Source organism: Leuciscus leuciscus (genome assembly GCF_965113295.1).
Source record: "Leuciscus leuciscus genome assembly, chromosome: 7".
NCBI classification, from domain to species: Eukaryota; Metazoa; Chordata; class Actinopteri; order Cypriniformes; family Leuciscidae; genus Leuciscus; species Leuciscus leuciscus.
In genome coordinates, this window is record NC_138731.1 from 8,579,753 (window position 1) to 8,604,834 (window position 25,082).

The 25,082-nt window shown below is 41.5% G+C and overlaps 1 protein-coding gene across 1 annotated transcript; it reads right to left on the bottom strand.

Moving 5' to 3' along the window:
- Positions 1-682: 682 nt before the first annotated feature.
- Positions 683-5,001, bottom strand: LOC309502550 (uncharacterized protein; the record flags this gene model as incomplete). The annotated part of the gene is made up of 3 exons (XM_082174954.1): positions 683-1,028; positions 3,245-3,307; positions 3,394-5,001. The coding sequence occupies one exon, from the start codon at positions 4,999-5,001 to the stop codon at positions 3,748-3,750; it is 1,254 nt and encodes a 417-aa protein (XP_082031080.1). The 3' UTR covers positions 683-1,028; positions 3,245-3,307; positions 3,394-3,747.
- Positions 5,002-25,082: the final 20,081 nt, after the last annotated feature.

Genomic DNA, 25,082 nt, shown 5'->3' on the forward strand with positions numbered 1-25,082 from the left:
GCGTACGCACACCTGTAAGCAATGTTCCCTTTATAAATCACAGATCACCCGCAGATGTGCGTACGTGAACCAGCCTCATATCCCGCCCTGTACACGCCCATTTTTAACCATAAATAGTCAATGCAAATCACCTCATGATTGTTGATCGGCATGTAAATGAGATTGGAATCCCATATGTACCTGGAAAACTGGCATGCGACCCGCCAATTAATTAATCCAAGAAAGTGAAAACGTGTATTTCTGTTACTTTGAATAATGGCAACAGGTGAGAAAAAAGGAAAAAAACTTAATTTCTCAGACACTGAGATTGAAACACTTGTAGGGGAGGTGGAGGCTCGGAAAACTATGTTATTTGGTGGCCACAGCAGTGGGGTCACTAATAAAAAGAAGCAGTGCGAGTGGCAAAGTATTGCTTCTGCCGTCAATTGTGTCAGTGGGACAGAATGGACAGTTGCAGAATTAAAGAAAAAATGGTCCGACCTGAAGGTATACAAATTTTTTACCAACATGTAACCGGGTGGTCAGGAAAAAGAAACACACACGGCAACAGATTAACTTATTTGTATAGGGGTTTTATCTGACTGCTGTTTATTTCCTTTAAAGAAGTTACAGCGGTCGGCGGAAACACAGCTGAGCAAAAATAAATAAATGTCAAGAAAATAAGAAAAATTACTAAATACGAATTATTACTCAAAGAGTCGCACAGTGAAATGACACTGTAGACTTACAGAAAAAAAAAGAATAATAATATGATGTTTCACCGGTTCCAATGTAACAAAAAAAACAAAAACAAAAAAACTTAGATTACCAACAAATGAACACTGGTTGGAAACCAGTACGGAACAAACACTCCCAAATAATTTACTTTAGAGTGAACACGAACAAAAAATATCTCCTGCTTGTTCAGGCTGTATAGACAGTCCAAAAGAAAACTTAAATAAATCTCTTACACTTCACCAAAATCCCGAATCCTTATACAAAAATGGTCAAAAAAATGAGGTAATGACACAGTAAAGAATACGGTAGTGCTATGGTACAAAGAAGAGATAAAAGAAACACATTAATAAAGTCATCTCATCTTTGCTCTCACAATAACCACTTTTCTCACATGAACTCACATTGTTAAACATTAACCCCCTGAGGTCTACGGTATCGCCGGCGATACCAGCTCGCTTTTTTTTTTGTCAATGTAAAAGAAACTCATAAATACTCTGTTGACTTTGATTTTCCATAGGAGTTTCATACATCAATCGATTCTGTTAAATGTGTATTATTTTTGTGTATACTCACAATAAAAACAAAGTGTTGTGCTTTTTGACAAATAAAGAAAAATAAACACGAAGCGAGTTCTGCCTTCTCTCTGCCAGTGAAGTCCATTCTGAAACGCGTCCGAAAATTAACAATAACTGAGCGAATACTCAGTCAAACAGGCATACAGACACACAGGCATGAAGCTTGAATTTTCTTCTTTTAAATGAAGTAATTTATATAAAAAAACAAATATTCTAATCTTGTGAAATCTGTATTAAAAGAGAGCGATTCCAGTCGAGCTCATCTCATCTCATTACGTTATAATCGGCCCCGCCCACGGAGAGCGCGCGCTATTCAAACGCAAATGACTGAGACGATCCCATACAAACTGTGAACGCCCCCATATCAGCTCGAGAAAACACATCAAGTTTATTCAGATAAGTGTAGTTGTCTACACTGTCTCGCAGCGCTGTGAGGAATAATAATAATGGAAAACTTACCTCAGAAGTGCTGGTATTTCGAGGAGCAACGGATGGAATAATGTAGTAAGTTTTTTTTTTCATTCTCAAGTAAATCGCGTTTCTGTGTGAATGAATGAACGAAAGAGATGCGCTGTTTACCACAACTCGCAAAAAGACGGTTTAAATTTGAATTGCGTTTCTGTGTGTGAATAAATGATCTGCTTTTAGCAAACTATTTAGCTATACTGAGTAAAATCGATTGAAATATGTTGAAATAAAATGTATTTGTATAAGCAACGTATTAAACTGCAAATTAACATTTATATTCCTTATAATAAAAACGAAAGACCTATGTTACAGACATATGAAAGACAACATTTCGTTGATTAGTTTTGGATAGATTACACATTTTTACTGTAAAATATCTGCCACCTCAAATAAGCTTTTGTTTGCCAATTTTTGCTAATATGTTAAATATAGTATGTTTTGTCAATGTAGGCTATATTCGAAGTTTGAAATATGTATGATAAAATGTATACTTTAATTTTTACAAAGAAAGATTACACTTCAATTGTTGTTGTAATTGTAACCTTTTTAATAAAAAAATATATATATTTACAAGGTAGATGTAAACAAATTTTAAAAGGTAAATATAAGCATTTTCTTTAAATAATTTTTATTGTGTTTTATTATTGACAAATTTGGGGAGAGGATACATATTCCAAAACTGAAAATACAGTATGAGAATTAACTGCACAATTAATAGACATGTTTTCCTTGGATATTATACAATTTGCAAGCAAAATTTGTAAAAAAAAAAAAATTGACATGCTTCCAACTGTGAACCAATTTGGTAGAATATATATATATATATATATATATATATATATATACTGTATATATATTGCTCTTGCATTCTTTCTTGTGGCTATAGGTGACACACCTGAATGAATGGCTCATTAAGTATGCGGGCCCCATTGTCTCCTGAGGTGTGAACCACTACATATGCATGATGCTGTTGAATGGTTGACGCCCCTTGCGCATATTGCCTTTACAAACAAAAAGTGTTTTACAAGATTTAAATCAATGTATTGTGTTATGTGAATGATAAGGGCAGGATGATTTTCACATCATTTTGAAGAAAAAATTCTAGGCAAAGACATCAATTAGTCAAAAGTCTTATTGACACGTATTTAGTATGTGTTTTGTGGCCTTATTTCAGAAACTTTAGTTTTTAGTTTTTTCAATAACCATGCATAAACATTATTCTCTCAAAAATACAAACATGTACATGCATGTTGCTCACATATTATGGTAGCCCTGTTTGTGCTAAATAGAGTGTAATTATACCTTTGCCATTAATATGTTTATAAGCAACTGAAAAAAGCACAAATGTCAGGGCATGTCAGAACATCTCAAGGACCCCAAAAACCCCTCAGACCTCAGAGGGTTAAAACAAGAGTTTTAGCAGCACTGATAACATTTGTACCATTCCAGATACTAACACATGAATAGAAAAATACTGAACTTACACTGGAAATTTCCACTATCATCTGACACGAGGTTCACGTGAATCACACACGATCCGATCTCATCTACAAAGAATTACACATCAAAAGTTTACACAAACAGGTCTCTGGTTCCCTCGGATATCAAAGAAAGGTTTTACAGTAATATTTACCCAGACAGACAGCATCACTTCATAATAAATCTTCCCGATGCCAACACAACGACATTGCACTCGGCTGCTACATCAGATTATCACGAAATGGCTGTTCCGTTCACGCACATGCAAACAGGAAATCTCGCGAGCAGAGATCGGTGATCTCTTAAAGGGGCCATACCCTGTTTTAACACACATTAAAAACATGCTGTATTTATACCTCTGGCCACATTCTCCCCTGCTGAAACCCATCATTGTCCTCAATGACATTCAGTGCTGGTTCCTCACCTCATTTACTGCTTCCCTAAAAAAAACACTACCAAGGCTGGTCAAAACCTGGGAAAAGACTTCAGGGCTGATCGAGACAGAATTTCAAACCGACCTGGGTTCATTAAATGGGTTTGGATGCACACCAGCATTGACACGGCTAGTCCTTCTTGGTGCAGGGACCGGTTTCCTTGGCACAGGTCTATCTGCAACAAGAACAATACCCTCTTCCCCCGTGTGCTCTAACTCCGAGGGTAGCTGCCCCTCATTCTCCAAAACACAATCAGGTCCCACTGCTAACGTTTCCTCTGCTGACCCCGAGGCTTCCATTTCCACATCTCTCGTCTCTTCTATGTGAGGCAAAGTAACCTCTTCCAGTATTACACACTCTGGATCAACAGGTTCAGCTTCCACTGAATCAGAGGGAAACTTAGCTACTGGAGCTGTCACTCTACTCCATTCCTCCGCTGTTTCAACCACGGGTCTCTCGCACGGTCGCAAATCAACTCTGTGGACCTGTTTTTGAGGACCTCCCTCTACAGGCTCAACCGTATATGTGGTACCTTGTACCTCTACTACCCGGTACACAACTGGAGCCCAGGAATCCTGTATCTTGTGTCTACCTACAGGGCGGTGACGCAAGTACACCGTCTGCCCAACACCAACAGATGGACAGTAAACCTTGTCATTAAATGGAGCCAATCTCTGTGCCGCTTTCTGCTCTGCAAATGCTCTCGCCTTTTCATGAGCTTCCCTGAGTCGGCTCTGGTGAATTACCAACCAATCTTGCCCTCTACTTACAGGATGTTCCTCACCCAGGAGAGCATCTACTGGAAGGCGTGGTTCTACACCAAACAACAAGAAATAAGGTGAATACCCAGTTGTAGCATGTGGGGTTACATTATATGCATAGATCAGCTCAGGAAGGTGTTCTGGCCATCGCCTTTTCTTTTCTGGAGAAAGCGTTCTTAACAACTCGTGGAGCGTTCTGTTAAACCGCTCGCACTGAGCGTTGCCTTGCGGATGGTAAGGGGTTGTACGCGTTTTCTTTATTCCATACAAGCGACACAGCTCAGCCACCACCTCACTCTCGAAATTCCTTCCCTGATCAGAATGCAACCGCTCTGGTACCCCGTATTTCATGAACCACTCCTTCAGCAGTATCTTCGCTGTAGTATCAGCTCTCTGGTCTCTGGTGGGGAACGCCTGTGTAAATTTCGTAAATACATCGGTGACAATCAACACATTTTCACGACCATCCGTGGCAGGTTCAAGCACAGTATAATCCACGGCCACCACCTCCAGCGGTCTGGATGCTAAAAATGGCTTCATAGGCGGACGGATTCGCGGCTGTGGCATTTTGGTTAAAATGCACCTGTGACACCTTTTAATCCACCTCTCGACATCCTTGTACATGCCGACCCAGAAACAACGTTGTCTCAACAGGTCGAGTGTACGCTCAATGCCTTGATGTCCCATCTTATCATGGACACTGCTCAGGACTTGTTCTTTTAAACAGGCTGGCAGAAGCAACTGTTTGCACTCACCCAAATCATTCACTACCCTGTAATACAGCCCATTCATCACTTGGATATATTTCCACTGTTTCAGCAGTGACAACACAGGCCTAGGTAGGCTGCTTCTCTCTAGATTCGTTGGTTTTCTCTGACTACCCCAAAACTCATTGAAGGAGCCCAAAACAGGGTCACTTAGCTGAAATTCTTTCAACTGAGCCTTGGTGTAACCTGGAAGAGCAAACATACATTCCTGGATGTCACTTTTCCCGGGACTACCCTCCTGTGCACAGATCTGTCTAACCTTACAGCACTGGCCACCCACAATCAACAATTCAGGGTCCAAAGGTGTACCCTTGTTGACTACGTTACAAATGGCAACACAGTCATCCAACTCTTCAGAACTGTCAGGCTCCCCTGCCAACGGGTGCCTCGAGAGGGCGTCTGCTGCGACATTATGCCGTCCAGGACGGTACTTGACCTCAAAATCGAAAACAGCTAATTGAGCCACCCATCTTTGCTCGATGGCACCCAACTTCGCTGTCTTCAGATGACACAACGGGTTGTTGTCCGTGACGACCACAAATTTCGCACCCCCTAAATTTTTCTGAGACAGCCCACTTGAGAGCTAGCAGTTCAAGCTTCATACTACTATAATGCCTGTCATTTTTCTCCGCATTACGTAGCCGACGACTTGCATAGGCGATCACTCTCCTAGAGTCACCCTGCTGTTGGTAAAGGACAGCACCTAAACCGTCCTTGCTAGCATCCGTCTCAACTACGAATGGAAGAGAGAAATCTGCAAAACCTAAGACTGGGGTCGTAGTAAGATTCTCCTTTAACAGTTCGAAGGCTGTGCAACACTCCTCTGTCCAAAGTGAACAAAACTCAGGTCTCTTCACCATACTCTGTTGTCTCAGACAAAAGTTCACCAGGTCATGAAGAGGACCTGCAATTTTAGAAAACCCTTCAATAAATTTCCTGTAATAACTACAGAATCCTAAAAAGGACCTTAGTTCTTTCACTGTACTTGGCGTCTTCCATTTCCTCACAGCCTCTACCTTTCCTGGATCAGTTCCAATCCCCTGAGCAGAGATCTGATGACCCAGGAACTTGACCTGTTCTTGGAGAAAACTACACTTATCAGGCTTAACTTAGAGTCCAGCCTCCCTTAACCTACTGAAAACCACTTCCAGCCTCTTTAGATGTTCCTGGAAAGTAGATGCATAAACCAGAATATCGTCCAAATAGACCAGTATAGTTTGAAATATCAAATCTCCCATTACGGATTGCATGAGGCGTTGGAATGTGGACGGTCCGTTACAGACCCCAAAGGGTATACGGGAGTATTCGAATATGCCAAACGGGGTGGTGAACGCAGTTTTTGGTTGGTCTTGCTCCCTCACGGCTATCTGATGGTATCCGCTAGCCAAATCAATGGTTGAAAAGAATTTCGCACCTTGCAACGCATCAAAACTCTCATCGATGCGAGGCAAGGGGAAAGCATCTCGCTTTGTCTTCGCGTTTAAGCGCCTGTAGTCCACGCACAATCTCAAGTTCCCATCAGTTTTCCGTACAAGTACTATGGGTGACGCATAAGCACTACTACTAGGCTTAATTACCTCCTTCTGGAGCAGCTTAGTAATATGCTCCCTGACTTCACTATACTGGGTTGGTGGAATGCGACGGTAGGGCTGTGTTATCGGTACATCATCTACCAAATGGATCTCGTGTTGTACTTTGTCAGAAAACCCTAATTCCTCATCACTTAATGCAAACACATCCACATACCTCAGTAACAAAGCTTTAAGCTCAGCCTGCTGCTCGGCAGTTCCACCCAAACACAACCTATTAAGGAAGTCTGGTAAGCCCTCTGTCACCACTTGCCTCTCTTCTGAGCTTACTGTAATCTCCTCCACCCCAGCCTCAACCCGCTGGAACTTTACTTCACAACCCTCTCCAGAACGTAAGGATTCAACAGAAGAGAGAATACCTAGCCTGGTACGAGGCTGCAGCCATATATCCTCTGTGGAGAGATTCACAACTCGTATTGGAAATAACGATGTTGTAGTGGAAACAAGGGAGGGTACCACTATCAAACCCTGAGGGAGGGGAAACTTCCCTGGTTCCAACAACAGGTTGGAATAGCCCCCTGGACAACTATCCCCCCCCCTTCCTTTGACTATCAAGGTCGACATTGACCAAGCAGGAATATGCACTGTCTCCTTTCCAGCTATATGTGCAACAATCTGTTTCTTAGCTCGACTGACACTTTGCATCTGCTGGAAAACTTCTCTCCAGTCAGACTCTAACTCCCCACCTAAAGTAGTATCAAACTCAGCATGCACTAACTGCCTACACCTACTTATAATATTCATGCCGATGAGTGCCGGCACCGCAGAAGAATTTCGTCCATCTCTTACAACCAGGAATCCACACTCAGGCAGGTTAATACCCATAGTTTCCACTGGTAGTTCAAGATAACCCAAATACGGGATGTCCAATCCATTAGCGGCAGTAATTCTTAACCAACCGGATGTGGGAAGCATATCCTTATCTTCACCTGCCAAGTGCTCTTTAAAGAAGTGCTCAGTAATTGTACTGACTTGGCTCCCCGTGTCAAGTAGACATGACACATTCACACTTCCAATTTTCAGGTCAACTACTGGACACCTTCCCACAGCATGTCGGAGTAATCGATCACGATTTGAGTCAAGGTAAGTTGAGCCAATAGCTTGCCCTCGCATCGCCTGGCTCATAGCGACCGAGGGTGTGCATTTCCCTGCTGTAAGGAGGATGACTCATCGTCCTTGACAGCTGGTTTGTTTTTTCTCACACAATTTCTCGCTATGTGCCCGACACCATTACACTTAAAGCAAATAGGTTGGCCGTCATCAGAAAATCTAGGCTGCATTGTAGATTTAGGACGATTTAAAGATTCTGGCTTAGGACAGTGTAGAGTCAGCCTCTGAACAGCTTGAGTTAACTCCCCTATGGCTTTGCCCTGCTCTGCTACTACTTTCAGAACATCATCAAGAGTAACAGGGCTTGCTACAGGCATCACCATAGCCGCACACTGAGCTTCTGTAGTCTCAGAGCTTACACTACAATTACTGGCTACCTTACTAGCACGTAATTTGGTATCTTCAAGAGACCACATTAATGCTTCATCCCTGACTTCAATCAAAGTGCACTGTGGCTTGTCCCTTACCAACTTACGAAGTTCCCTTCGGAGTGCTACATCCCTGACTCCCTCAATGAACTGGTCTCTTAGAGCAACATTAGCATTGGCAATGGCATTAGGAGACTGCTTTAAAACAGTATTCAATATCTGTGAAAGTGCATGAGAGTATGTACGGAGGTCTTCACCCTCCAACTGTTTGCGAGTATATAATGTCTGTAATAGCTGGGCCGGACTACGTTTTTCTCTAAAGGCCGCTCTCAAATACAAGAAGATGTCCTCTGTTCGTGGAGGCTGCCCTCCTTGCCTTAACCTAACCTCTTCCACAGCAGCACCTTTAAGCAAGGAAAGAACAAAATCAGCTTGATCTTCAGGTGTCTGGTTTCTTACAAGCAGTACTCTTTCCACCTCTTCAATAAACTCATCCACATTTCTACCATCTTTGCCTAGTTCGCCACTAAAAGGCTGAATATGACGTTCTCTGGGCACATACACATAGGACCTGGTTGGTTCTCTACTCAGGTTGCTAATAGCTGCCATAGCTTCAGCATGTTTTCTACTGAGCTCTTGTATCTGTTCTTGCACACTAGCCACTCCCCCTGCACTAGCCACACCATGTACTCCCGCAGCCTCTTCCTCTGGCTGTAACATGTTGATGAAATTTTAAAAGTCTTTTCACAGTCCTTTCCCCAGCACAAGTCCTTGTTAAATGCTCTTTGTTTCTCAGTTCAAAGGATATGCTGTCCGTAATGTGTATTTAACACTTTCTTCCTCTTCTGCAGAAGACCCGTCACTGGCTCCCGATCCGCAGCCACACTTATAGTTCAGCAGCAGACAGCGATGTCTCCTCTTCCTCCAGCTACCCGTCCCTTGGCCTCAAAACCCTCGGCCGACGTCTCCAGCAGCTGGATGAACACTGCACAGTTGACCACTCTGACTGCGAGTCCTGCACTCAAGTACCAGCCACTACCGTATTCAAAAAAACAAAAATACGCTCGACTCTATACTGCTCCCGACCGTCAGATGACCCCACTCCTGGTACCAAAAATGTAACCGGGTGGTCAGGAAAAAGAAACACACACGGCAACAGATTAACTTATTTGTATAGGGTTTTATCTGACTGCTGTTTATTTCCTTTAAAGAAGTTACAGCGGTCGGCGGAAACACAGCTGAGCAAAAATAAATAAATATCAAGAAAATAAGAAAAATTACTAAATACGAATTATTACTCAAAGAGTCGCACAGTGAAATGACACTGTAGACTTACAGAAAAAAAAAGAATAATAATATGATGTTTCACCGGTTCCAATGTAACAAAAAAAACAAAAACAAAAAAACTTAGATTACCAACAAATGAACACTGGTTGGAAACCAGTACGGAACAAACACTCCCAAATAATTTACTTTGGAGTGAACACGAACAAAAATATCTCCTGCTTGTTCAGGCTGTATAGACAGTCCAAAAGAAAACTTAAATAAATCTCTTACACTTCACCAAAATCCCGAATCCTTATACAAAAATGGTCCAAAAAATGAGGTAATGACACAGTAAAGAATACGGTAGTGCTATGGTACAAAGAAGAGATAAAAGAAACACATTAATAAAGTCATCTCATCTTTGCTCTCACAATAGAGTTTTAGCAGCACTGATAACATTTGTACCATTCCAGATACTAACACAAGAATAGAAAAATACTGAACTTACACTGGAAATTTCCACTATCATCTGACACGAGGTTCACGTGAATCACACACGATCCGATCTCATCTACAAAGAATTACACATCAAAAGTTTACACAAACAGGTCTCTGGTTCCCTCGGATATCAAAGAAAGGTTTTACAGTAATATTTACCCAGACAGACAGCATCACTTCATAATAAATCTTCCCGATGCCAACACAACGACATTGCACTCGGCTGCTTCATCAGATTATCACGAAATGGCTGTTCCGTTCACGCAAGGCAAACAGGAAATCTCGCGAGCAGAGATCGGTGATCTCTTAAAGGGGCCATACCCTGTTTTAACACACATTAAAAACATGCTGTATTTATACCTCTGGCCACAAACATATTACATTTGTGTTTTATTAGGCTATATACCTATATAAATAGCAATATTGATTTTCAAAAAGTTTTATTTACATGTGCTTACAGTATGCAAAATATGCAAAATATGTGAAATAAAGATTCTCATTCATTCAAGGTGGAGGCAAAGAGAAAACTGTGGCTGCAACTGGTGGGGGCCCAAGTACAGCTGATCTCACATCAGTGGACAGCAAAATCGCGGCTATAATTGGGGAGGTCAGCGTGTGTGGTATTGTGTCGGAAAAGGAGGGAGACACTGACGTGACTGAAACCACAGAGGAGCAAGGTTAAACAGATTTTTAATCATTAACGCTGTGTGTGGAGTGATAAATGGATAAATGCGCTCTGCTCTGCGGATTTGAAAATGGGGTGAGGAGCCAGCGTCTCAGGGGGTAGCCACTGTCGCCCGCAGGTTATAATTATATTAAAAACAAAATTGTTACAGTTTCTACTTTTTAATATTGTTAAACTCACCAAGAAGCCAGCCATCACGTACTGCGCCTGCATTTAGTCTGTTCCCTACACTGCTATGTGTCAAGATAAAGGAATCATGTGTTGAACCAGGCCAGCGTGCCACAATGTTTGTGAGGGTCATGTTGGAGTCACATATGATTTGCACATTAATAGAATGCACATACTTTCTATTAACATAAGAAAATTCATTTTCAGATGGTGCCCTTATAGCAACATGAGTGCAGTCAATTGCGCCGATTACATTTGGGAAACCAGACATTGCTGCAAATTGCATTTTAATTTCGGTCTGTTCTCGCACAGTGTAGGGGAACCTGATGTATCGACTTACCATATTAAGTATACCATTCAAAACGACAGATATTATGGCACTCAGGGACGGCTGTGATATACCAGACCTATAAGGTGAGATGATAGATTCCAATAGAATTATTTCATATACAAAAAGGTCTTAGAGACAAATTTGAGGATTACTTATAGTTTTTTTTATATAAATAATTTACCTGTCTGCCAATTCCTGCTGGAAACAGCCGGTTGCCAAGAACCCCAGAGTGGTGAGGACTTGTATTTGGACTGGGATGGCATGGTTCCGGCGTGTTGCCCTCTCTAATACTGGACCCAATTCAGCACATAGATCCAAGAGCACAGCTCTAGGGAATCTAAATCGGCTTATTAGCCAGTCATCATCATGGGCCAGGAAATCATCATGGTCCCTGAAAACTCTTTCTCTCCTTATTCTGCCATTGGCGTAATCCTCCAACAGTGCCAGCAGTGCCATCATGAAGCATTACATACCCGGGTCACCGGAGGATTTATATGTTTCTAGCAAATAGACTGATCGTTAACACCTTGACAAAATCACATAATTAATTTGTGGGCGAAAATTTAAGACGAAAATGTTATAGTGAACACATGCTTCTTGACGGTTTTGTAATGAACACCGTAATAGTTAGGACCGATGATGAGTAGCGATTGTGCTTCATGACTGTATTTGCAGACTTTGACATTTTATGATATATGTACATTAAGGAAAATATTTCCTTTTTACACTGTGTTCTGCAGTTCTCTAATAAAAGGGTATTTCAAGCTATTCTGTATCACATGTAGTCGCGCCATGTCCTCCTGCGCTCCCGTTGTGGACAATGTGACTGTAAGGCAGCACTGATTATTATTTTTTAATTTTTTTAATACATTTTGAATTACGTTTGGATTTTACTAGATGTATATAGCCTAAAACAATCAGCACAAATAACACTGTTGGATTTAATCTTCATGATAATGTGGATATAACGTATGAAATGGAGTGAAAATTAAATGTCATTAATTCTTATAATCGTTCTTCTCACATTTATTTTCTATAATCTAACTTCAGTTCACGACCTCACCATCTGTGTCGCCAATTCCCTTTGTCTCCAGAATATGCGTACGCACGGCTCAAAGTTTGCTTAAACATTCTCCCGTCAAGTTTGTTTTTGATAGATCACAACCTTTGCGTGGGAACTGGCATACGTACGTTTCCAGCCCCGTTTTGTGCGTACGCACGCTTTATAAATGAGACCCCAGAAAAGAGATACAGCGCGCTTGGAATAAACTACGCATTTAACAACACATATTGCATTAAAATAAAGTAACGAGAGGAACGTCGCCCAATGTAACGAAGTAAAAGTACAGTTTTTTCATTAGAAATGTACTCGAGTAAATGTAACGAAGTAAATGTACTTTGTTACTACCCACCTCTGAACACAACAAACCCGGCCTGTTAGCCTGGATGCCAGCCGAACTTAGCCCCGCCCACAACATTTTTAGGTCGGGAAGTTCGGTCTGGACTCGCTCCGTTGAGGAGCTATTATGCCCGAACAAAAATTGTTCGGACCAATCAAATTGTCAGGGCGGGCTTTATACGATGATGGACAGATGAGCAATGTAACGTAATCATCCACGTCACCAATGAGCGCTTGGGTTGAATTCGTTTACAACAAAGATGACTGCCGCTGGAGAATTGTTATTTCACGAGTTCACACTTACAAATAAGTCAGATAGAATAAATGCATATTTGGTATGCTGTCCGAGGAGAGGCTCCGGGCTCGGTATTCGGCCCGAACCCAAAGTAGGCTACTCCCCCCGTATTCCTGGCTGTGAAAGAACAAGCCGAGAGTGAGGGGAGGGATGCTGAAAACTGTCAAGGATTGTTAGGTGAGTTGACAAAGTGAATAAATATATGCTTCCTCTCATGCTGATAGTGTAGACCAGACGGTCATTGTTTGATTGCAAGTTGATTGGATTGATTATTTGAACGTGCTCCTCTCGAACTTTGTTTATAAAACATCATGTGTAGATTCCGCCATCGCGTCTGTTATAGAAGATATCAACAGCGCATTAATTTTAAAAGAAGAACAGAGAACCACGATCAAGGCATTTGTCGATCGGAAACATGAATGAAAAACATACGTCACTTACTCCGTTGCTCTGATTGGTTATAGGTCTATCCAATTGAGTGCAGAGGCATTTTCCTTCCTAGTTCGGTTGAAACACGCCCCATAATGAAAGCCCAATGGAGCAGTATCAGACTCATATTCTGACTAGACTCTGAGTATGACGACGTCAGGCTACCGGCCTGTACTATCAGGTGTAAACAACGGAAGTCAACAGGTGTTACACTGAAAACAGTCTGTGCTGCAACAACAACCATCCCAACACTGACAATCTGTCCTTAAGATTTGAGTAGACATTTGTCTGGGCCAGATCATGAATTTCTTGGACTTCCTCAATGATGGTCTGAATTACAGATGAAGGTAAAATAAATTTTGCTCGCAGTTTCAAATAAAACAAAGTCAAATTCTTCAGAAAAATATCTTCATCTACACTTTCAAAGACCTCACATGGCTCAGGCCCCTCACTCTCATCTAGAGATGTACAGGGCTGACAGACAGTTTGTGGTGGGTTTGCAAAAACTGCTTCATGTAGAAGCTCAGGTGGACTATTTTTGTGTGTTCTTGACATATGAGATGCAAATGTGGATTTTACACTTAATGTTCTCTCACAACTCTTATAACGACATTTTATTTCTCTGCCCTCATCAATATGGCATTTTAAATGCTTAATTATGTCTGTGACGACCTGTGTCTTTAATAGGGTTTTCCCCAGCATTGGAAGGATTATTCCAGCCTCCTACCTGATAATAATTACTACCTTTATTTCTAATTTAATTGAGCTTTCCTTGCTACAGAAGCGTTCAGTCTTTCCGCTTGCAAATTCCACCATGTAAATAGCTATCTGCCATGGCGTGAGCACAACTGGCTTTTGGGAATGGGAGATGAGACTCTGGTTGGTTTATTGCACATTACCCCCAAAACACACCCATTACTCATTAAGAGAATAGGGTTATTCTAACCCCTTTTCCACCAAGGCAGTGCTGGTACTGGTGCTGGTGCTGGTTCGGAACCAGAGCCTAGTTTCAAATCGGTTCTTAGTTTTTTGACACCCAAAGCACCAGCTCTGAACCAGTTAAAGTGGTTCTTAAGTAGCACCAAAACATTGCTGGGCTAGAAGTAAGAACTGCTTGCGTCAGGGGCTGGGTTACCGTGACCCAAGGGTGTAACTTTGGTTTGAGAAGTGGGGGAGACACAAAATGGTGGAAAATCTTTTCAAACTTTAAAAAAAGCGAGAAAAAAAAGTTTTTTTTTGCAATTTTAATCCCATTTCCTGCATTTACATACCTTTAGGGACTATGGTGATACAAAATAATTAAGTTGATTATAATGATAAATTCTGCCAAAAAAGAATATAGTAGGCTACTAAAGTATAAGAAAAATATGTCTGTCTTTCTTTATTGTTTAATAGGCACCAATTGCCAAGACTTGAAAGAATCATTTTCTAAAGTCAAACATTTTCACCATTAATGTTTTGTGTCAAAGTAAAATTTAAATAATGTGAGACTCAACATAAACAACATAAGGACAGTATATTTTAAATAATTATTTAATGGCATCTTTTTACGAATTGAGGCCAGTATGACTGATATTAATATAGCTACTGATGTCATGATGAAAATTATTTTTTACTTTTGAAAATTATAACAACTTTTAATGTAAGTAAACTTAAAACAATTCTCACATAAACCCAAAAATAAATGTAATATTTACCTGTGCCCTGCCTGTCTAACATATGAAATATACAGAAATTGAATAAGGTTATCAAACAGTCCACACTGCATAAATTATTCCTTATTAAAGCTACAAACGTTGTCAAGAGCAGTGAGTGATTTTCTCTGTTCCCTTTGTTCTTTGGTTAACTTTACTGACAGACAGAATTAGTTGCTGCTGTCACTTTAAGATCTGCCACTGCTGACAGGATCTCACGCATCTCATTTTCTCATTTACTCTTATTAATTTAAGACTTTATTTAACTAATTTAAGACTGCTTTTCTGTTATGAGGATACTCGACAAAACAGACATTTTGGTATAAATGTGTGTTATTGTTCGTTCAAGTGCGAAAGAGAACTGCCCAGCAAAACTGATTGTAGCGCGCTGTCTGTGCGCTCGATACTCGCGCGAGTGTGTGTGAGGGTGTCAAAATGGACATTTTGGCATAAATGTGTATGTATAAAGGTGCCATTCACACACAGCGCGATACCTGCTCATTATAACTTTCAGTGAGGTATTTTTAGTTTGTGCAAGTGACGTTCCTGGACGTGAAAGTGGGGGTGACACGAACGGGATTTTGAAAAGTGGGGGAGACATCAAGTCATCTTCATTTATATAGTGCTTTTAACAATGTAGATTGTTCCAAAGCAGCTTTACATTGATAATAGGAAATTAAAGTAAAGTGTTTTGGCTTTACAGCAACTCTAGAATAAAGTTATTGTCCAGTTAAAGTTAGTTTGATTGATTCACTTCCGTCGCAACGATCATTAGTTATTAACTTAGGGGCTGCTAACACAACACCATTTTAACAGAAAACTCTTTCTGAGCAAACTTCAAAAACGCGAACCAGTGAGAACACCGATGGCATGCACATGCGTATTACGAGTTCAGTCTATAGGTATGCGCGTTTGAACATGTGCGCAGGCGTGTAGTCCTCCCCTACAAATCAACCCTCAACAAACTACTTGTCTGGCCTTAAAATTAATAATAGAGAATTTTTATCGCTTCCACGTAGCCACGCGAACCGGAATTATCCCGACAACGCTTTATCTGTAGACAGGTAAAGGTAGGGCTGGGCAATATATCGATATAAAAAATATATCGATATATTTTTAAACGTGATATGGAATTAGAACATATCGCATATATCGATATAGTTCAAATTTGCGCTGTGATCCCTACTCCAAGCAAGCTGCTGACCCGGAGCTCTCTGCACTGCTCCCCGCGCCCCCGCCATCGCCCCTCCTTTTCCACTCTGCGTGCGTGTTTAGAGCATGTTATGTTATGAGAGGCGGAGTATGTTATGTTATGAGAGGCGAATCATGACTACTTCAGAAAACTCAGCACAATAGGAACTACCAGGCAGTGACATAAGTGAACGCTGAAATAAAGTCTTTCACCTCAGAAAAACTGACTTTCTTGTCCTGTCAGCCGTTATGCTGTAGGCTACTCGTAGCGCGCACACTCATCAATTGCACGCGCAAGTGCGGCGGCGCGCGCTGTCAAGTCAAGTCAAGTTTATTTGTATAGCGCTTTTCACAATACAGATTGCATCAAAGCAGCTTCACAGTATTAAATTAAAATAATACAACAAAGTTTGTTTCAAGAGGAATTTATTGATTGATAAAATTAAATTAAATATCCCCAAAATATCCCCAACTGAGCAAGCCAAAGGCAACAGTGGCAAGGAACCGAAAAACTCCATCAAGTGACCTAATGGTGTCCTAAAACTCCATCAGGTGCCTTAATGGAGAAAAAAAAAAAAAAACCTTGGGAGAACCCAGGCTCAGTCGGGGGCCAGTTCTCCTCTGGCATTGGATAGAGGCCGGATTGTAGTTTGAACTGTAGGATTATATGAATGCCTGGCTGAAGAGATGCGACTTTAATCTAGTTTTAAACTGGGAGAGCGAGTCTGAGCAACGAACAGTATCAGGAAGACTATTCCAGAGTTTTGGAGCCAAATGTGAAAATGCTCTCCCTCCTTTGGTGGTTCTGGATATCCTAGGTATGACCAAAAGCCTTGAATTTAGTGATCTTAAAGAGCGCGATGGATTATAGGGCGATAGAAGATCCGTTAAATAGACTGGAGCTAAGCCGTTTAGGGCTTTATAAGTCAGTAGCAATACCTTGTAATTAATACGGAACTTTATAGGTAACCAATGCAGTGATGATAAAATCGGTGTTATATGATCATATTTTCTTGATCTCGTAAGAACTCTAGCGGCGGCATTTTGGACTAACTGTAGCTTGTTTATTGAGGATGCAGGACAACCAGCTAATAAAGCATTACAGTAATCCAGTCTCGAGGTCATGAATGCATGAACTAACTTTTCTGCATCAGAAACTGATAGCATATTACGTAGCTTAGCAATGTTTCTAAGGTGGAAAAAGGCTGTTTTTGTAACATATGAAATATGATTTTCAAAAGACAGGTTGCAATCGAGTATAACACCCAGGTCTTTTACTGTAGAGGATAAAGTAACAGGACATCCTATGATGTTAAAGTTGTATTGTGCGAGGTTTTGTGGGCGGTTTTTTGAACCGATAAGTATTACCTCTGTCTTGTCTGGATTTAATAAAAGAAAATTACGCGTCATCCAATCTTTTATATCTTTAACACACTCTGTCAATTTGGAAAATGTAGCGTTTTCATCCGGCCGTGATGAAATATATATTTGAGTGTCATCAGCATAACAATGGAAACTAATTCCATGTTTCCTTATAATATTTCCAAGTGGCATCATATATATTGAAAATAACAGAGGGCCTAATACAGATCCCTGCGGCACTCCATAGTTTACTGGAGTTATGATCGATTTTTCTCCATTTAAATAGACAAAATGGTAGCGGTCAGATAGGTATGATTTGAACCAGCTTAGTGCTTGTCCTTGAACACCAGTATAATTTTGTAGTCGATCTAAGAGTATTGTGTGATCTATAGTATCGAACGCAGCACTAAGATCAAGTAAAACTAGTATTGAGATACAGCCTTGGTCAGAAGCTAAAAGTAAATCATTTGTGATTTTAACGAGCGCAGTTTCAGTGCTATGATGCGGTCTGAATCCAGACTGAAACTTTTCATAGATATCATTTTGTTGCAAGAAAGATCCCAGTTGAGCGGACACCACTTTTTCTAATATTTTAGACATAAATGGAAGATTTGAAATGGGTCTATAATTTGCTAGATTATTATGATCTAATTGTGGTTTCTTAATGAGAGGTTTTATAACTGCCAGTTTAAATGTTCTTGGAACATGACCTAAAGATAAAGACGAGTTAATAATATTGAGGAGAGGCTCTTCCACTACAGGTAACACTTCTTTCAGTAGTTTAGTTGGTATAGGATCTAATAAACATGTTGTTGTTTTAGATGAAGTGATAAGTTTATTTAACTCTTTTTGTTCTATAGTTGTAAAGCACTGTAATTGTTCTTTCGGGGTGATAATTGAAGCTGAATTATAAGGCGCGATTGAAGATTGAACGTTTATAATTGTGGTTCTGATGCTTTCTATTTTCTCAGTGAAGAAGTTCATGAAATCATTACTACTGAACTGTAACGGGATATTTTGTTCGGGTGACGTCTGTTTATTTGTTAGTCTAGCCACGGTGTTAAATAGAAACCTTGGATTGTTTTGGTTGTTTTCTATTAGTTTGCGGAGGTGCTCAGCCCTGGCAACTTTTAGGGCCTTTTTATAACGCGACATACTGTCTTTCCACGCGATTCTAAAGACCTCTAAATTAGTTTGTTTCCATTTACGCTCTAAAATACGGGTTTCTCTCTTTAAAACATGCGTAGTATTGTTATACCATGGTGCTTTATTTTTCTCTCTGACCTTTTTTAATTTAATAGGTGCAACCACATCCAATGTTCTAGAGAGAATGGTGCTCATAGTGCTAGTTAGTTCTTCTAGTTAATCTGTTTGTTTGGGTTCAGGCAGCAGCTGAGACAGATTAGATAAGCAATTTGAGAAATTATCTATGGTGGATGGGAGGATTGTTCTGCCTGGTTGATAACGCGACGCCGCATGACATATTACAGCAGTACGTAATATGCAAGTTACCATGTAGTGATCAGTGACTTCATCACTTTGTGGAATGATATCTATATCGGTTGGATCGGTTCCATGTGATATAATTAAATCGAGTGTATGATTAAGACGATGAGTTGGTCCGGTGACGTTTTGCTTGACCCCAAATGAATTTAATAAATCTGTAAACGCAGCTCCTAACGCATCATTTGTATTATCTACGTGTATGTTAAAATCTCCAACAATTAATGCTTTATCGACATTGACTAATAGGTCTGAGAGAAAATCTGCAAACTCTTTTAGGAAATCAGCGTAAGGCCCTGGCGGTCTATATACGGTAGCCAAGGCTAGAGATAATAGGGATGTTTTTCTAACATCTAAGAGCGTAACATTTAGTACAAGTACTTCAAATGAAATAAACTTATAACCCGTTTTCTGAGTAACACTTAGAATATCTTTATAAATGGTTGCAACACCTCCGCAACGGCCAATCAGACGGGGCTCATGCTTATAACAGTATCCAGGAGGAGTAGACTCATTAATACCGAAATAATCATTTGGTTTAAGCCAGGTTTCAGTAAGGCAAAGTACATCAAAGCTATTATCTTTGACTATTTCATTTACAATAACTGCCTTAGGTGTGAGTGATCTAATGTTTAGAAGACCTAGCTTTAGAAATAGTTTTTGTTTACTAATAGCAACATTTTCTGTTTTAATAACAATTAGATTTTTCCTAGATCCTGCATTAGATTTATTATTTGATCTCACTAAACGAGGAATAGACACGGTTTCTATGCAATGTTCTACACTAGTATTTATATCAGTTGAATTGGTGCAGCAGAGACTATGATTTGGACTTTTGGTTACTAGTCAAAGGGTATTTAACATTTTGGAGATGTTATCTGACAGAAGATCCGCTCCGAATCTGCTTGGGTGTAGGCCATCAGCACGGAAAAGCCTAGGACGCTCCCAAAACAGATTCCAATTATTTACAAAGAGCAGTTTCTGCTCATTGCACCATGACAATAACCATTCATTTAGCGCAAATAATCTGCTGAACTTTTCATGCCCTAGTCGGTACGTGGGAAGCGGTCCTGACACAATGATCGTTGTTTCATGCGATGTGCTGCGTACCGTATCGATTAGATTCCTGAAGTCTTTCTTCAGAATCTCCGTCTGGCGCAGCCTGATGTCGTTCACTCCCGCGTGCAGGACCACAGTTCCGACGCGCTCGTCACCGTTCAGGATCTCGGGAACGCGAGCAGCGATTTCAGAAACACGAGCACCAGGGAAGCAGTGACTTTGCACCTTACTTTTACCTAACGTAGCGTGTACGTGCCGAACGATGGAATCGCCGATGATCACAGCATCGTGTTCTGTTTCGCGTAGAGGGGAGAAGCGGTTTTGTGTGGATAACTCGAAAACCGGGAGGGTCGGAGAAAGTCTTGGTCTAAACCTGACTCGCGTCTTCCGCTGCGGAACCACCCAGGCTTCGTGGTGGCGTGTTGGAGCCGGAGTGAACGAGACCATGGCTGATTGCGACCGATGCTGAGGAACGCACGGAGTAGACGCGGTCGGAGTCAGCGGGTTAGTAACGTTAAACACTGATTTGTGTGCATCGGCGCGTGATGTTTCAAGAGCCAAACACCGGTCTCTCAGCTCGGCCTGTCTCAATAAAAGGTTGTGGATCTGTTTCTCAACAGCTTCCAGCTCAGACTGCAGTGCGTGAAGCTCAAATGTGTCCTCACCTGCACCAAGCGGTAGACTACTTACATCTGATATATTCGCCATTTTAACAGATGGACAGTGAGTTAGCAACGAAGCTACCAGTGATGCTATCAATATTAATACTAATTTATATTATAAGTTTGTTTGTAAGTGAGTGTGGAGAAGACGCGTTCAGCCGTGATCCACGGACGTAACCTTTAAGAGTATGCAGCGTTGGATCACTAATAGGCTTGAGACGCGTCTGCTCAACAGTCCGCGTTGTAACTATGAGGTTTTTTAGTGGTAGGGGTGTAGAGTAGACGCACGATAGGCGAAAAAAAGTGTTTGTTTATAATTGAGTGTGGAGAAGACGCGTTCAGCCGTGATCCACGGACGTAACCTTTAAGAGTATGCAGCGTTGGATCACTAATAGGCTTGAGACGCGTCTGCTCAACAGTCCGCGTTGTAACAATGAGGTTTGAGCAGTAGTGCTTCTCAGTGAGGAAAAGTAGAAAATGTTCGTTGTAAGCGAGTTTAAAGAGAAAAATCAAGAATTATAAATCAAATCGATAGAGCTCCAAAAACAACAACGCATTCAGACGCAACGCATGATAATGAAAGGACAAGACATTACTCACCGTGTTTGTTGAGTGTTTCTTATTCACCTGAGCTTTTATGAACTCAAAGGCGCGAGAGAAAATAAATAAATAAAAATAGCTGAGCGCACGGGTGGCGCGTTAACAGGCTAGCGAATTACTAGCGTGTTGTGCGTCAGGGTTGGGTAAGCTGTATTTAGTAGTAATATAAACAACTAGAAATTGTAGTAAATGATGGTTCAAAACAAGGAAATACGAGGCTAAGACGGAGCTTGCAGCTCCGAAGCAAACACACTCACAGCAGGCAGCGATCGAGGCAGAGAGAAAAATCAAGAATTATAAATCAAATCGATAGAGCTCCAAAAACAACAACGCATTCAGACGCGACGCATGATAATAACAGGACAAGACATTACTCACCGTGTTTGTTGAGTGATTCTTACTCGCCTGAGCTTTTATGAACTCAAAGGCGCGAGAGAAAAATAAATAAATAAAAATAGCTGAGCGCACGGGTGGCGCGTTAACAGGCTAGCGAATTACTAGCGTGTTGTGCTAGTAGCAACGGAAGCCAGCGATGTTGGGCAAGCCGTATTTAGTAGTAGTATAAACAACTAGAAATTGTAGTAAATTATAACTAATTGTAGTAAGTTCAAAACAAGGAAATACGAGGATAAGACGGAGCTTACAGCAACGAAGCAAAAACACTCACAGCAAGCAGCGAGGCAGACAGGAGCAATCGATTTCAGGCAGGGAGCAATCGATTTCATTTTTTAGTGCTTAAGTGCTGTGTATCGCCTCACTGTATATAAAGTGCAAAAGAAACTATTGCGCCATTACGTTGCAAATTACACGAAATAAAAGTAATGCAGGTATGATTTTCATTCTATTCGCCAGGAGCAGTTTCCATGTTTCATTAACAGTTCTTGTTATGTATTCACCATGGTAACTGTCGTTTTCATATTAACCCCAAAATGCCACTTTATTTTTCTTTGTGTTATTTTTTATATTTTTAAATGACTGTAGTGGCTCAAACCAACATTGTATTAACAAAAACTAGTTTGGGACTGCTATTTAATAGCTTTAGCATAGGCCTAATGTTTACTTATTAGTACTAGTCTTTACTATTAGTCATATTCTTACAATTTATGTGTATGTTAAATTTATGACCAGCTGTAATTTATTGTAACGGGCAGTGAACAGAGGAGACAATAGCAAGTAAAACTGGTTCTTTATTGAACAACACGAAGAACCAGACTCAGAAAATGTAGGAAGATCATAGGAACAGTCTCAGTCTATTGCAGGCAGATCTCACGATCACTCTCAGCATCAGAAGGAAGAACACAGGAACGGATGTGTTGCTTGCTTGCAGGCTGTTATGGTTATATTGCATGTCCCTAATTAATTGTCGATGCAGCTTATTTAATTTTACAAATGGAGACGCTCCCTCAACCTAGGGGTTCGTGTGACGCACGTTTCCATATATGGACATAACCTGTTGCAGTGGGCGTGGTTCATTGGAGTTTCCTAGGATAAAAGGAATCATGATGTGGAACACGTGCAGCGCAAAAAGAGACTCCATACTGCTATTGTTCCCATTCCCCTTTCCCCACGCAACTCAGAGTTGTAAAGCAATAGATAATAAAAATAATTCAAGCATCAAGAACTCTTCTGGTCGAAATCTTTCCTTGTACACAACACAGGCTTGCGTGGGCAACTCGAAGATGCACGGTCAGATGAGTGAGGTGAAATCCCAGTGAAGATGAGACGTGAAGACAAAACTGCAAAAGTGAATCTCCCAAACGAAGACACAGGTTGGAAACACGGGGAATCGAGTAAGAACAGGAACAGTACTGGGAAACATCCACAAACAATGACCTTACAAACACAAGACTCACGAGGTGAGTATAAATAGGCACAGGAAATGAGAATCACCTGCCGCTGATTCTCCCGGAGGATAATCAGCGACCACGCCCACATACCCACACACACACACACACACACACACATAAACACAACGCAAGGAAGAGTCAATAAATTCATCAACCGTGACAGTACCCCTCCCCCTAGGAGCGCCTCCTGGCACTCCCAGGAGATCCTACCTGCTGATTGTAATCATCAATAAGGGATTGATCCAGGATGTCCCTAGAAGGAACCCAACTTTTCTCCTCCGGACCGTAACCTTCCCAGTCCACCAGATACTGAAATCCGCGTCCCCTCCGTCTCGAGTCCAGAATATGATTTACCGAATAAGTAGGTTTCCCATCTACGAGTCGCGGCGGTGGAGGAACCGGGGCCGGCGGATTAATGGGAGAATAAAATACGGGTTTTAATTTGGACACATGGAACACAGGATGAATTCTCCTGTACGCAGGATGAAGTTTGAGTTGGACTGTCACCGGATTAATGACTTTGGTGACAGGAAACGGGCCAATGAATTTAGGAGCTAACTTATTCAAAACGGAGTGGAGAGGAACATTCTTGGTAGAAAGCCACACTTTGGAACCGACGACGTATACGGGAGGTCTTGACCTGTGGCGATCGGCCTTAACCTTGGTGCGTGCCCCTACCTGGAGCAGAGTCTCACGGGCTCTGGTCTATGTACGGTGACACCTCTGGACGAAGGCGTGAGCAGAGGGAACCGCGACTTCGGATTCCAGGCTAGGAAAAATTGGTGGCTGGTACCCTAAACTTCACTCAAACGGAGATAGGCCCGTAGATGACACTGGTAACGAGTTGTGTGCGTACTCCACCATAGAAAGTTGTTGGCACCAGGAGGAAGGATTCTTAGACACCACACATCGCAACATTCTCTCCAAATCTTGGTTGGCTTTCTCGGTCTGACCATTGCTCTGGGGGTGGTAACCCGAGGACAGACTCACAGTGGCCCCCAGTAATTTACAAAATTCCTGCTAAAATTTGGACACAAATTGGGACCCCCTGTCAGAGACCACGTCCATCGGGAGGCCATGTAAACGAAAGACGTGATCAGTGACAGTCACCGCTGTCTCCTTGGCAGAAGGTAATTTAGGCAAGGGAATAAAATGAGCCGCCCTTCGAGAACAGGTCCACTACGGTCAAAACAACCGTCTTGCCTTGAGAGGGCGGTGATAAAATCTAGCGCAATATGGGACCAGGGTCTCGAAGGGACGGACAGCGGTTGGAGTAACCCATCTGGAGGTCGATTGGAAGTCTTACCAGTGGCGCAAACCTAGCAAGCCAAAACAAAATCTCGAATGTCGCGAGCCATCAAGGGCCACCAGAATCATTGCTTGACCAAAAAACTGGTACGGTTTACTCCTGGGTGGCACGCTACGTTAGAACAATGACCCCAACAATGGCCTCGGCTGCATCGGACAACCTGAACGTCGTCCTGGGGGAGGTCAAGGCTGTCAGAGGAGCGACTAGTTGGCTGAAATTACGGATGAAACGTCGGTAAAAATTGGCAAACCCCAGAAACCTCTGTAGGGCCTTACGGGAATCTGGACTTGGCCAGTCCACCACAGCCTTAACTTTGTCAGGATCCATACGCACTCCCTCAGACGAGATGATGTAACCTAAGAAAGGGACAGACTGTGCATGAAAAGCGCATTTCTCCGCCTTGACAAAAAGCCCATTCTCTAGCAACCTCTGGAGCACTCGTCTGACGTGCTGAACGTGTTCCTGGAGAGATGAAGAAAAAAATCAATATGTCATCCAGGTAGACATATATGAACT